The sequence below is a fragment of the Oryctolagus cuniculus genome, chromosome 5 (genome assembly GCF_964237555.1).
Source record: "Oryctolagus cuniculus chromosome 5, mOryCun1.1, whole genome shotgun sequence".
Lineage (NCBI taxonomy): Eukaryota > Metazoa > Chordata > Mammalia > Lagomorpha > Leporidae > Oryctolagus > Oryctolagus cuniculus.
In genome coordinates, this window is record NC_091436.1 from 72386884 (window position 1) to 72402079 (window position 15196).

The 15196-nt window shown below is 41.9% G+C and overlaps 1 protein-coding gene across 4 annotated transcripts in view; it reads left to right on the forward strand.

The window, feature by feature from the left end:
• Positions 1 to 15196, forward strand: part of FAXC (failed axon connections homolog, metaxin like GST domain containing) — a 102623-nt gene that overhangs the window by 34807 nt on the left and 52620 nt on the right. For all 4 annotated transcript variants that reach the window (XM_017345295.3, XM_017345294.3, XM_002714868.5 and 1 more), the window contains one exon: positions 2272 to 2495. In XM_017345295.3, coding sequence (XP_017200784.1) covers positions 2272 to 2495 — 224 coding nt within the window. The remainder of the gene's footprint in view (positions 1 to 2271; positions 2496 to 15196) is intronic.

Below are 15196 nucleotides of genomic sequence, written 5' to 3' on the forward strand. Positions count from 1 at the left end.
TTTAGTTTTATCTTCACACCATCGACTTCCAAAATAATCAAAGGTTGTTAACCCTTTACTGTGAATTTAGATCTAGTACAATTAGATTCAAAGTGCTCATTATTCTAACAGGTTGTGAAAATTGCCACCTTAATTACTGCAGATGTAGAGAGAAGAACAATAGAAAAGCATTTAATTTTTATTTATGTAAAATTTACTGGAATAAATATGAGGTATTTTATACCAAAAGAGCCACTGAATGCAGTGATTGCACACTTTAGACATCATGAAATTCATTTCATGACTCCTCAATAGTTTATTTTGAAAGACTTACAAAACAGAAACATGCAAAGCTTTCTACGAGGATTTGTGGGAATTCTTTTATGCCAGTGATAAAGAAGAATTATGGCTGCAGTACACAGTGGTTGTGAGAACTGGGGGCAGGACTTTTCAGTAAAAATCAGGAGCACTTCAAAATTTTAAAAGAATCTGTTGCTTTCTTATTTTCATTTTTTAGAGTAGAAAACCTTAAAACCCTAAAAGAATAGGACTATATAAAATGATTAAAATTCCAGGGTCTCTTTTTCTCTTGCTTCTGCCCCTCACTAATGTGAGAAATAGCACATGATGGTAGCTACAATGTGCCATCACCCATTTTGTTCTTTCTAGAGGTATTTTCCACTCCTCTGATTTTTTGGAAACGATCATTACTGCCACATCTGCCAGTACTAGTGTAGCCATGACTGCCAATGCGTTTGTTTTTAATAATTTGAGGAAGAGCTGTATGTACACCCACAGCTGCATTCGCCTTGGCCTTTGGTAGGACACCCTTTTAGTTGCTGTCTACTATTAGCCGTAAAAACATCCTGGCAATTGCATAGGTTCAGAGAACAAAATCAGCAAAGTCCCTCAGGACTCATGTTGCGGCCAACAGGATGTGTGAACAGGGTGCAGCCATTTAACTGTCTGTACCTGTCGTACGGGAGCATCTGGGTGCGTGAGTTTGCTCCAGGCAGCACCCCGGTGGGAAAAATGCTTCAGCCAGGTTCCTCTGGTATTTGTGTTCCCTTTAGGATCCTTGAGAGAAAATTGAGGTTGAGTTGATTTTCTGGAGAGCGAATAATTTGCATAATATTATAATTTCTATGATTGATAAACATGGACAGATGTACCTACTCCCTAATTGTCTAATTGTATGTCAAAAAGGCAAAATGCTTTCTTAAAAAAAAACCCTTTATATTGTGAAATATAAAATACGTATGGAGTGCACACAATAGAAATTTATAGCTTAATTAATCCAAAGCACAACAATTTCTTTTTTTTTGCAATTTTTATTTTATTTATTTATTTTTTAAACATTTATTTGTTTATTTAAGAGGTAGAGTTTCAGACAGAGAGGGAGAGACAGAGAGAGGGGTCTTTCATCCGCTGGTTTACTCCACAAATGGCTGCAATGACTGGAGCTGGGCTGATCTGAAGTTAGGAGCCAGTAGCGTCTTGCAGGTCTCCCACATGGGTGTAGGGTCCCAAGCACTTTGGTCATCTTCCACTGCTTTCCCAGGCCATAAGCAAAGTGCTGGATGAGAAGAGGAACAGCTGGGACACAAACCGGCACCCATATGGGATGCTGGCACTGCAAGCAGAGGTTCAACCTACTATACCAAGCATCATCAGCCCCAGCTGCAATTTTTAAAATGAAACTTTCTACTGGAAACCAAAAGAAATCATTAAAGATGGAAACGGTTCCCAGAAGGCCAAGATAACCATTGCAAAGCAGAACGATTTCATGGAAAATAGAATTTATAAAAATCTACACGAATTTCCAAATACACTTGACTTTCATTCTACTTTTTCCATGAACTTTTTGAAGTCCCCTGTACCTGTGAAACCACGATTTTGCCTCAGAAAGGGAAAGATGACAGCGCTCCAGTCGCTACTGCCTCTTGCCAGTGGGCTTCTCTTAGTTTTCTGTGGGCTTGCATAGGGAAAGCAAAGGTGTGGTGTCGGGAGGAGGAAGGAGGGGTCTGGAGGTGGGGACAGGAGTGGTTTGATGGAACTGGAAGATACAGCGTTGTTGTCAGGATTTTTCACCATTTCTCTCACAGGCCCGTAAGTCTAGGCAGCGACTGGAGCCTGTGGTGCTATCTGCCACTTAGATTGCTCCGTGTAAAAGCTGCTCGTGTTCCTCCAGGGGGTGCTGCATTCTGAGCAAGTCCCTGCAAAGTGCCTGTGTGGCAACGATGCGCGCATGTGTCCGGTGCATGGTAGTAACTTGTTTCCGCACAATTCCAGGACGTTAGCTTATTGCCAGTGGGTGGACAACCTCAATGAGACCCGGAAGATGCTCTCCCTTAGCGGTGGCGGTCCCTTCAGTAACCTGCTGAGGTGGGTCGTGTGCCACATCACGAAAGGAATTGTGAAGCGCGAGATGCACGGCCACGGCATCGGCCGCTTCTCGGAGGAGGAGATTTACATGCTGATGGAGAAGGACATGCGGGCCTTGGCGGGGCTGCTGGGTAACGTACCACGCCTTCTCGTCTCCATTTTATATCCTGACTTCTTGCATGCTGAGTAAAGCACTGCCGGCCGACTGGTGCAGTTTATGTGGTTGGTTTCTTTGCTTTCACGTGTAGATTGCAGCCCCACCGTTGAGCCAGACCCCCTAATTTTCAAAAGCATGCATCTTTGTTAATCACTGGCCCACAACTGTGTTAATGTCGACAGAGAATAGAGCGTGTTCAGCATCTCTACGCGGCTGTAGGTGACTGGTGTTGCTGAATGTACTGTGAGAAACGGGGTGATTTTGAGCAAGGAATCGCTTCTGTTTGTGAACAGGTCAGGGTTCAAAGGCTGCTTCTGAATACAGATGCCCGCGGGTTTGGCCACGTGCTGTGAGCATCAGGCTGTTTGAGACACGTTCTAAACTGAGTGTGTGTGTGTGTGTGTGTGTGTGCCCGCGCACGCAACAGGTATTGTTTTCTCACCACTTACTGTTTGTGTTTTTATTGCTCTTGTTACTAGCAGAGTTGAACTCTGGTTGCTTATTTACTCTGGGCTGGTGAGGATGGATGCACGCCTGCTCTCCTGGCTGTCTGGAGGTGGCCTGGGCTGACTTGGCTCTGTTCCATCCTGTGCAGCTATACCCATTTATAAACAGATGATTTGAATTTGGGACCTTTTTGGTGGGAAATAATGACTTCTCCTGCTGGGGCAGCTAATGTACAAGGGGTCAAATCCTCTGTGTGACTGGGTCACAGGGCCAGGTTCTTCAGGGGCTGCTGTGTCTGTAAAGATGGGTTTTCATAGGCCCTCCCTGTGTGAAAATCATTCCCAGAAAAACTCTCTCCCTGATTCTGGAGCACTTTAGGTACCTGTCCTCTACCTCGGTCCATCCTGGGAGACAGCAGGGATGGCCCAAACGTTTGGCTCCCTGCCACTGGACCCAAACCCAATTAACAACTCCTAGCTTTGGCCGGGCCAGAAGCCCAGCTGTTTGCAGGTGTTTGGGAAGTGAGTGAGTGGATGAGAGATCTGTCTCTACCTTTCAAGTGAATGAATAGATGAATAAAAGGCAGGAGACTGGAAATTTGCTATTTTGATTCTAGCAGCTGCCTTAGGAATGAAAGCCTGTACTGGGTAACGCCTGTCCCTTGCAGAATAACCGCCTTGGCTGGCTCCTTCCTGGTTTGCACTCTGACATTTGCTAGCTCTGGAGTCTTTTCTTTAGCCTGACTGCAAGAGGCAGATCTGATGCCACATGCAGCTATCAGCAAGCTTTGCCATGTGGTTATGGTATGTGGGGGTTTGGATGCTGAGTGGATTCCTTCAAAAGCTCTGTGTAGCTTGAAGAATTGACACTGTCCAGCCCTATCTGTTGTGCTGCTTCACTGGCATCAGGTGCACCTGCTTGGGGTAGATATGAGTGGAATTAGCCTCAAGTTTGCCTCCTTTCTTTGGAAGCTTAATCCTAGACTGTTGGGCTCAGAAACCAGGCTGATGGCTGGGTTATTTCCTCCTTAACAGTGGCTGTGTCTATTTCTGGCTTTTTCCTCCTCTTTACCAGCTCATGAATTGGGAGCACCACCAGCCACAGAGTTGATTCCCCAGAGTGTTGGCAGAGATTATGCTAGGAAAGTTCTGCTGATCGTTAATAATCTAACAGTTTTTTTTTTTTTTTTAAACCAGAGCAGGGTGATCATTGCTTTTCTGGGGCATTCCTGTTTGGGAGCCCCAGGGAGCAGGGTGATGGTAACAATCACTGACAGTGTTTCTGTAGGCTTTACTGATTTAGACAATGCTTTCTTCTCTATTTTCATGAGGTGGGAGGGAAATAGATGGCTCATAGTTAGTCTGGATACTTGCAAGTACAACAGTCTCCTCTTATCTGCATTCTCATTTTCTATGATTTCAGTTAGTCATCGTCAGTTGGGGTTTGAAAATATTAAATGGAAGATTACCAAAGTTCTTAAGTCTTAAATTGTGTGTCATTATGATTGGTGTGATAGAACCTCACACTCCAGCTTTGTCCTGCTGGGGGTGTGAGTCAGTTGTTTGTCCAGTGTATCCATACCGTATACCCTACCCAATCATTAATCGCTTAGTTACCTTCTTAGTGATCAAGATCAGTGGGCCCAGTATCTTAGTGCTTGAGTTCAAGTAACCTTATTTTACTAAATGATGGCCTCAAAGCTCAGGCATATTGGGCATCTTCTAAAAGTTCATGGAAAATGAGAAAACTATGCATAGATTTCAAATAATTTACACCCAGATTAAGTTATCTTTTTAATTCCATTTTCCAAGAACTTTTTAAAGACCCCATGTAGTAACTGGCAGTTCGGATGTGCCAGGAATGAACAGTGAAGTGCTTTCCCTAAGTTAAAAAATTGAAACTCTAAGTTTAGTAAAGAAAGCAAAACCACTGTATGCTGAGGTTGCTGCGATCCATAGTTGGTTATTGCTGTGGCTCTCTTACTGTGCCTAATTTGTAAACTAAACTTTATTATAAGCTTGTAGGAACTGAAAAACAGGATAAATAGGGTTCGGTATAGACAAGGTTCAGCATCCCCTGGCCATATTCGAACAAATCCCCTGAGGATAACAGGGTCTGTTCTATCTACATTACGGATAACACACACTCTGTATTACTCAGAGTGTGAGGTTTAAGTGAGATACTTCCTGTAAGGTACTTATCAGAACAACTGGCAATAAGAATTGCTAAATAGTATTATCTATTTCATTGTCGCTTTCACAGACTTTGTAGCACAACTTTATTAGCAACTTTGTTTTCTGGAAAAATGTCTTTTGAGCAAAAACCTTCTTTCTGATTTTTACATTTATTAATAAATGGTAGAAATTTCAGAGGGCTTAGAGAATCACAAGGAAGAAAAATAAGTCACTCATTTTATAACCTATTGCTAACCACAGTTACCATTTTGGGGTGTATGTTTTCAATATTTGTATGTATATTTTAAATCATGTGTTCCATTTTCTCTATTTTATTCCATCATTAAATATTCTATACCATGGGGCTGGCGCTGTGGCACAGTGGGTTAAATCCCCGGTCTGAAGCGCTGGCATCCCATATGGGGGCCAGTTCTAGTCCCAGCTGCTCCTCTTCTGATCCAGCTCTCTGCTATAGCCTGGAGTAGCAGTAGAGGATGACCCAAGTCCTTGGGCCCTGGCACCCACGCGGGAGACCTGGAAGAGGCTCCTGGCCTTTGGATCGGCGCAGCTCCGGCCATTGCCGTATCTGGAGAATGAACCAGCGGATGGAAGACCTCTCTCTCTCTCTACCTCTCTCTGTAACTCCCTCTTTCAAATAAATAAAATAAATCTTAAAAAAAAATTATATACCATGTAATTCACCTTTGATGTCAAGAAAACTGATGGGGGATTTATCAGAAAAATCCCACTCTGTCTTCTGCCTTTTAAATATTTCTGCTCTGTGATTACTCTTAAGTCACAGGTATGATCTTGAATTAGATGGAAAATAAGACAGAATGAAAATAAAAACTCTGTAGTTTTGTCCTGTGTTAGTACAGAAATCCTCAGATGGCTGTTAGATGTGTGATGAAAGTAAAAGTAGGAGGTGGATTCCAATGTAAAGTCAGAAGTTACACGACCCTTTTGACAGATAAGGAAACCGAGGCCCAGAAAGGTCAAGTGATTTGCCACAGTAAGAAGTGGGGTCGTGGGGCTGGTGTTGTCATGTGTGGGGTAAGCTGCTGTCTGCAACACCAGCATCCCATGTGGGCTCTGGTTTGTGTCCTGGCTGCTCCACTTCTGATGGAGCTCCCTGTTAATGTATCTGGGAAAGCAGCAGATGATGACCCAAGTGCTTGGGCCCCTGCACCCATGTAGGAGATTTGGATGAGGCTGCTGGCTTTGGCCTGGCCTGGCCTTGGCTATTGCTGCCATATGGGGAGTGAACCAATGGATGAAAGATCTCTCTGTTTCTCCCTGTCTCTCTGTAACCCTGATTTTCAAATTATATATATATATTAAAGTGGAGCTACAAGTCAACTCCAACCCTGTTGTCTTCTGATCTGATTTTCACTCTGGTGTTCCTTACGAATTGTGGCTTAAAGTGCAGAAGTTGTCTTAGATCAAGATGACTCCTTTACAACGTTATCTAATGTGGCCAGAACTTTAACTGGCAAGTTAAAATGTGATCTCCAAAGTAAAACTGAAGTATGTTGTACTGGCTGCTCTCAGACACTGAGAGTGGAATTAGATGTGACTGTGGTCACTGATGCAGATTTCCTGAACTTTGGGAGCTGAAGTCATACACTTCAGGAGGAGGTTTTCTCCCCAGCCTCCAGGCTGAAGTACATGAGTACTTGAGGAGAGAGAATTTCTTTTTGGGGGATGCTCCTGAAAGAGCCAACTGATAAATAAAATTTGTAAATGGAAATGAGGACTCACAAAAATGCACTGTAACCTGCCTTTCTTGTATGTGTGTGTGTGTGTGTGTGTGTGTGTGTGTCTGTGTGTTCCCCATCCTGGCTTGCCTTTCAGAACTTGTCTTAAATTGACTCAAAGAAACATTCTGGAATATTCCCACCCCTCCTTCTATCACTGACCACATTTATTTGCTTATAGAAAGCCATTATTGTACCCTGCACTTCCTCACTGTGGCATTCCTCAAAAGTGCTGGATATTTTTGCTTTTTAATTTAATTTTATTTGAAAGGCAGAGACGGCCGGCGCCGTGGCTCAACAGGCTAATCCTCCGCCTTGCGGCGCCGGCACACTGGGTTCTAGTCCCAGTCGGGGCGCCGGATTCTGTCCCGGTTGCCCCTCTTCCAGGCCAGCTCTCTGCTATGGCCAGGGAGTACAGTGGAGGATGGCCCAGGTGCTTGGGCCCTGCACCCCATGGGAGACCAGGAAAAGCACCTGGCTCCTGGCTCCTGCCATTGGATCAGCGCGGTGCGCCAGCTGCAGAGCGCTGGCCGCGGCGGCCATTGGAGGGTGAACCAACGGCAAAGGAAGACCTTTCTCTCTGTCTCTCTCTCTCACTGTCCACTCTGCCTGTCAAAAAAAAAAAAAAAAAAAAAAAAAAAGGCAGAGAGACAGATGGGAACAGTGAGAGATCTTCCATTCACTGGTTAGCTCCCCAAGTGATCACAATAGCCAGGCTGAAGTCAGGGGCCCTGGACTCAGTCTAGGTCTCCCATGCGGGTGGCAGAGACTCAAATAACTGAACCATCATCTGCTGCTTTCCAGGATGTACAATACCAGGAGCCTGGATTGGAAGCAGAGGAGCCCGGGCTCAAACCACATGCTGCAGATATGGGAGACAGGCATTCATTCCAAGCAGTGTCTTAACTACTGCACCAAACACCTGCCCCCAAGTACTAGCACTTAATAAATGTTTACAGTATTATCTCCCTCAGGGAGCAGCCCTGATAGATCAGGGCTGTGCCCAATTTGCTCATTTCCAACTCTCAAGCCCCTCACAAAGAGCCCAGCACACCGTTCAGTGTACGTGTGTTTGACCAAAGTCAAAGGAATCATCCTTACGTCTGAGTTCTACTCCTTCTAAGACCTCTCACTGTGGAAAAGTGGCTGAAAAGCACATTGTTCTTTGACTGGAAATTGTGGGTTCCACTTGGAACCTCTATCTGATCCCATCCCTTAAATGTATTCACAAAGTAAAGTTTTTTCTCAAAAAGTAATCCCAGACCCACAGACCCTGGAGTCTGTCCCTGACTGCTGCTAGATGTGCCCTGAAATTCCTTAATTGTTTTCTTCATTCAGTTTTTGATGGTCACGTGTGCACGATCGAACCTGAAACTTGATTCCTCACTAAGTGACTTTCTCCCAAACTAACTATTTAACAGCTGCTCACCTACTTCTCTCATGAGATCTTTGCTCTGTTAACACCCAGGGTCTGTAAAAGCCCAATTAAATACAAAGAGACATTAGATTTTAGTAGTCTCTGCTGTCTCATTATGATCAGATAAAGACAGTTTTTTTTTCTCTTTTCAAAGATGTATCTATTTATTTGACAGAATTACAGAGAGGGAGAGACACAGAGATCTTCCATCCTCTGGTACAGTCCCCAAATCGCCACAGTGGCCCACACTGGGCCAAGTGGAAGCCAGGAACCTGGAGATTCATCTCAAGCACTTGGGCCATCCTCTGCTACTTTCCCAGGCACATTAACAGGGAGCTGAATCAAAGTGGAGCAGCTGGAACTCAGAACTGGTGCCCATATGGGATGCTGGCTTTGCAGGTGGCAGCTTAACACACTATGCAACAATGCTGGTCCCAACACACACCTTTTTAAAGACTATTACTGAAACACCAACCCAACAACCTGTTACCTCAACCTCAAGATTTAGAGATCAGTGGTGACCAGTGAAGCTATTGAAGGCCCAGCTGCAACCCATCCGCTCCCCCATCTCCTCTCCACACACCAGGAACTGCTACCTCAATGCTAATAACTCTCAGCTCTGGTCAACTTTATGAAGAATGCTTTCCAAAAGCAGCCAAATGCAATCTTGTGTTGTGACTAGGAGAAGTATGAGAACCACAAGACAGGAGGTATAAAACCATAGCAAGGGTTTGGGAGCAACATTCCCTAGAGTGCTCTGCTGTTGCTACCACATCCACGGTCTATTTCCTTCAAGAGCCCAGACCCCTCCTTTAGATACAAACTGTTTGGGACGAGCCTTTTCTATTCTTGGCATGCCACAGGAGTAAAGGGGTCTTCAATGTGATATCCTACCCTTCCAAGATCTCTACCTAGACCTCAGGATGTAATTGCACTCATTCTTTTTACCTTCTCCCCAATATGCACCGCTCTCCACCGCCCAGGTTTCCCTGACTCCACTGTAATCCATCTGCTAAAAGCGTAAGTCCTTTGCTTCATACTAAGACATCCCTACCCAGAGATAAAGAACCCCAAAGGCATTTCTGGCTGAGAGGACCAGAGATTTTCTGTTAGCAATCACAAAATCTTCTCCATGTTATGTAATCTTCTATATATGATTTAACCCTGAACTAAGTGACCAGCCAAATGTACTTGAAAGCCAAAATTATTTGACTCCTTTGACAGCAAAGCACAATCATTCTGAAAAACCACACCTCTTTAAAAATAGACATGCTTAGGAAGGAGACATGAAGCAACTAATGATTCATTTGCACAGGCTATGAAAAGGAGCACTATTTTTTTAAACTTTCAGAAAAAATTTTTTTAGTTAAAAACCTTTTATTTATTTAAGGTATGCAAACTTTGTGTATTTCATAAATTTAGGAACATAGGGATTCTTCCCACCCTACCCTCCCTCCCATCCACTCTCCAACTTTTCTTCCTCCCCTCCACTCCCATTTTATTTTTTTACAAATAACTATTTTCAATTAACTTTATATATGTAAGATTAATCCTACACTAAGTAAAGAGTTCAACAAATAGTATGAAAAAAAATTTTTTTTTTTTGCTTTCAAACTTTTATTTAATGAATATAAATTTCCTAAATACAGCTTATGGATTACAATGGCTTCCCCCCCATAACGTCCCTCCCACCTGCAACCCTCCCCTTTCCCACTCCCTCTCCCCTTCCATTCACATCAAGATTCATTTTCGATTCTCTTTATATACAGAAGATCAGTTTAGCATACATTAAGTAAAGATTTCAACAGTTTGCACCCACATAGAAACATAAAGTGAAAAATACTGTTTGAGTACTAGTTATAGCATTAAATCTCAATGTACAGCACACTAAGGACAGAGATCCTACATGAGGAGTAAGTGCACAGTGACTCCTGTTGTTGACTTAACAAATTGACACTCTTGTTTATGGCATCAATAATCACCCTAGGCTCTTGTCATGAGCTGCCAAGGCTATGGAAGCCTTTTGAGTTCACCGACTCTGATCATATTTAGACAAGGCCATGGTCAAAGTGGAAGTTCTCTCCTCCCTTCAGAGAAAGGTACCTCCTTCTTTGATGACCCATTCTTTCCACTGGGATCTCACACGTGGAGATCTTTCATTTAGGTTTTTTTTTTTTTTTCTCCCCAGAGTGTCTTGGCTTTCCATGCCTGAAATACTCTCATGGGCTTTTCAGCCGGATCCACATGCCTTAAGGGCTGATTCTGAGGCCAGAGTGTTGTTTAGGACATCTGCCATTCTATGGGTCTGCTGTGTATCTCACTTCCCATGTTGGATCATTCTCTCCCTTTTTGATTCTATCAGCTAGTATTTGCAGACACTAGTCTTGTTTCTGTGATCCCTTTGGTTCTTAGTCCTATCATTATGATCAATTTTGAACAGAAATTGATCACTGGGACTAGTGAGATGGCATTGGTACATGCCACCTTGATGGGATTGAATTGGAATCCCCTGGTATGTTTCTAACTCTACCGTTTGAGGTAAGTCAGCTTGAGCATGTCCCGAATTGCACATCTCTTCCCTCTCTTATTCCCACTCTTACATTTAACAGTGATCACTTTTCAGTTAAGTTTCATCACTTAAGAAGAATTGTGTATTGATTACAGTATTCAACCAAAAGTATTAAGTAGAACAAACAAAAAAAATACTAAGAGGGATAACATATCAAGTTGCTCATCAAGAGTCAGGGTGAGGGCTGATCAAGTCACCGTTTCTCCTAGTGTTCATTTCACTTTAACAGGTTTCCTTTTTGGTGCTCAGTTAGTTGTCACCTATCAAGGGGAACAAGTGGTATTTACACTAAGTAAAGAGTTCAACAAATAGTATGAAATTTAAAAAAATCATTTCTCAGCAGTTGAAACAAGGGCTGTTCAAAATCCTTGCATCTCCAAGTGTCAATTTCAATTCTATAGATTACCTTTTAGGTACCCTATTGGTTACCACAGAATGGGGAAAACATATGGTATTTAGATTTTTGGGACTGGCTTATTTCACTGAGTATAATGGTTTGTATCCATTTTGTTACAAAAGACAGGATTTCATTTTTATTTTTACTTCTGTGTAGTATTCCATGGTATACATATACCATAATTTCTTTATCCAGTCTTCAGTTGACAGACATCTGGGTTGATTATATCTTAGCCATTGTGAATTGAGCTACAATAAACATGGGGTTACAGATCACTCTTTCATATGCTGATTTCATTTCCTTTGGGTACATTCCCAGGAGTAGAATGGTTGGGTCTTATTGTAGGTCTATATTCAGATTTCTGAGGTATATCCATACTGTCTTCCACAGTGGCAATGCCAGTTTATATTCCCACCAGCAGCTGATTAGGGTACCTTTTCCCCCACATCTCATCAACATTTTGTTTGTTGATTTCTGCATGAAAGCTGTTCTAATGGGGATGAGCTGAAACTTCATTGTGGTTTTGATTTACATTTCCCTGATAGCTAGTGATCCTGAACACTTTTTCATATGTCTGCTGGCCATTTGAATTTCCTCTTTTGAAAAATGCTTGTTCAAGTCCTTTGCCCATTTCTCAACTGGATTGTTTGTTTTGTTGTTGTTGAGTTTCTTGAGCTCTTTATAGATTCTGGATATTAATCCTTTATCAGTTGCATAGTTTGCAGATATTTTCTCCCATGCTGTTGATTGCCTCTTCACTTTCCTGAGTGTTTCTTTTGCAGTGCAGAAGCTTCTCAATTTGATGTAATCCCATTTGTCAATTTTGGCTTTGATTGCCTGTGCTTCTGGAGTTTTTTTCCGAGAACTCTTTGCCTATGCCAATGTCTTGCAGAGTTTCCCTAATGTTCTGTAATAATTTGATGGTGTCAGGTTGTATATTTAGATTTTTGATCCATTTTGAGTGGGTTTTTGTATAAGGTGGGGGTCTAGTTTCATACTTCTGCATGCAGAGATCTTGTTTTCCCAGCACCATTTGTTGAAGAGACTGTCCTTGCTCCAGGGATTGATTTTAGCTCCTTTGTCAAAGATAAGTTGGTTGTAGAGGCACAAACTGATTTCTGGTGTTTCTATTCTGTTCTATTGGTCTACCCATCTGTTTTTGTACCAGTACCAGGCTGTTTTGATTATAACTGCCCTGTGGTATGTCTTAGAATCTGGAATCATGATGCCTCTGACTTTGCTTTTGTTGTATAAGATTTGGGGTCTCCTTTGTTTCCATATGAATTTCAGCATCTTTTTTTCTATATCTGAGAAGAATGCCCTTGGTGTTTTGATTGGTATCACATTGAATCTGTAAATTGCTTTCAGTTGTGTAGACATTTTGGTGATACTGATTCTTCCAATCCATGAACATGGAAGATTTTTCTGGTTTTTTTTTTTTTATATCTTCTTCTATTTCTTTCTTTAATGTTTTGTAATTCTCATCATAGAAATCTTTGAAATCTTTGATTAAATGTATTCCAAGGTAATTAATTTTTTTAAAAAGATTTATCCATTTATTTGAAAGCCAGAGTTACACACACACACACACACACACACACACAGAGAGAGAGAGAGAGAGAGAGAGGTCCTCCATTCTCTGGCTAACTCCCTAATTGGCCTCAATGGCCAGAGCTGTGCCGATCTGAAGCCAGGAACCAGGAGCCTCTTCTGAGTCTCCCACACAGTGCAGGGACCCAAGGACCAGGGCCACCCTGCACTGCTTTCTCAGGCCTGAGTAGAAAGCTGGATTGGAAGTGGAGCAGCTGGGACTAGAACCAGCACCCATATGGGATGCTGGTGCTTCAGGCCAGGGCGTTAACCCACTGTCCCACAGTACCAGCACTGGTATTTATTTTTTTGGTAGCTATTGTGAATGGGGTTAATCTTAGAAGTTCTTTTCAGTCATGGCACTGTCTGTATAACAAAGGCTATTGATTTTTGTGTGTTAACTTTTATCCTGCCACTTTACCAAACTCTTTTATGAGTTCCAATAGTCTCTTAGTGCTTTGTGGAGTCTTTTGGATCCCCTATATATAGAATCACGTCATCTGCAATTAGGGATAGTTTGACTTCCTTCTTCCCAATTTGTATCTCTTTGATTTCTTTTTCTTGCCTAATGGTTCTGGCTAAAACTTCCAGGACTATATTGAATAGTGATGGTGAGAATGGGTATCTTTGGCTGTTCCAGATCATAGTGAGAATGCTTCCAACTTTTCCCCATTCAATAGGATGCTGGCCATGGATTTGTCATAAATTCTGTTAATTGTGTTAAGTATTGGTCCTTCTCTACCCAATTTGCTTAGGGTTTTTATTGTGAAAGGATATTGTATTTTATCAAATGCTTTCTCGGCATCTATTGAGATAATAATATGGTTTTTTCTTCAGTTTGTTAATGTGATGTATTATATTTATTGATTTGCAATTTTTTTTCATTTTCAATTCTCTTTATATACAGAAGATCAGTTTAGCATACATTAAGTAAAGATTTCAACAGTTTGCACCCACATAGAAACACAAAGTGAAAAATACTGTTTGAGTACTAGTTATAGCATTAAATCACAGTGTAGAGCACATTAAGGACAGAGATCCTACATGAGGAGTAAGTGCACAGTGACTCCTGTTGTTGACTTAACAAATTGACACTCTTGTTTATGGCATCAATAATCACCCTAGGCTCTTGTCATGAGCTGCCAAGGCTATGGAAGCCTTTTGAGTTCACCGACTCTGATCATATTTAGACAAGGTTGTAGTCAAAGTGGAAGTTCTCTCCTCCCTTCAGAGAAAGGTACCTCCTTCTTTGATGACCCATTCTTTCCACTGGGATCTCACACGTGGAGATCTTTCATTTAGGTCTTTTTTTTTTTTTGATTTGCAAATGTTGAATCATCCCTGCATACCAGGGATAAATCCCACTTAGTCCAGCTGAATGTTCTTTCTGATGTGTCATTGTATTCAATTGGCTAGTATTTTGTTGAGTATTTTTGCTTCTATGTTCATCAGGGAAATTGGTCTATGGCTTTCGTTCTCTGTTGTATCTTTGTCCGATTTAGGAATTAAGCTGATGCAGACTTCATAAAAGGAGTTTGAGAGGATCTCTCCCTTTCAATTGTTTTGAATAGCTTGAAAATAAATGGAATTAATTCTTCTTTAAATATCTGGAGGAATTCAGCAGTGAAGCCATCCAGTCCTGGGCTTTTCATTGTTGGGAGGGTCTTTATTACTGATTCGGTTTCCATCTTGGTTATTGGTCTGTTTAGATTTTCTGTGTATCTTTTTAGTAATTCCTGATGATTCATTTTATTTCTGTGGTATTTGTTGTTACATTTAAAGGGAGCACTTCTTTACATCTCTTGCTCTTTATTAAGTAGTCATGGTCATACTGATGTTTATTAAAATACCCATGAGGTTGGATTCTTACAAATGGGCTGACCTGATGTCAAAAAGGACTCTGAAAAATAAAGAATTCTTTAGCTGTTTTCTAACTCAGTAAAACAATTCAGATTAGCAAGAGAGAGAGAGAGAGGAAGGGAGGGAGGGAGGTAGAATAGCCTGGAATAGAGAAGGACTATCATATTAAAGGCCCTGAGAGGAAAAGCAGCTGGTATCTTTTAGGGAATGAAATGGTGGCCTGTGTGTCTGGAAGCTGAATGCAGAAGAGTGGAGTGAGGCTGAAGTGGGCAGGGTCTAAGACCACACTGGCCTTATATGTCACAGAAATAATTTTGTAGGATTTTTTTTCCCCTAAGAGCAATAGAAACCAGCAGAAGCTTAAAGTAGGAGGGTGTCATGACTTTGTTTACATTTAACATGCTTAAGGACCAAGAGTAGATTTAGGGGCTAAGGTTGTTACTGGCCAAGACAAGATGGCATTT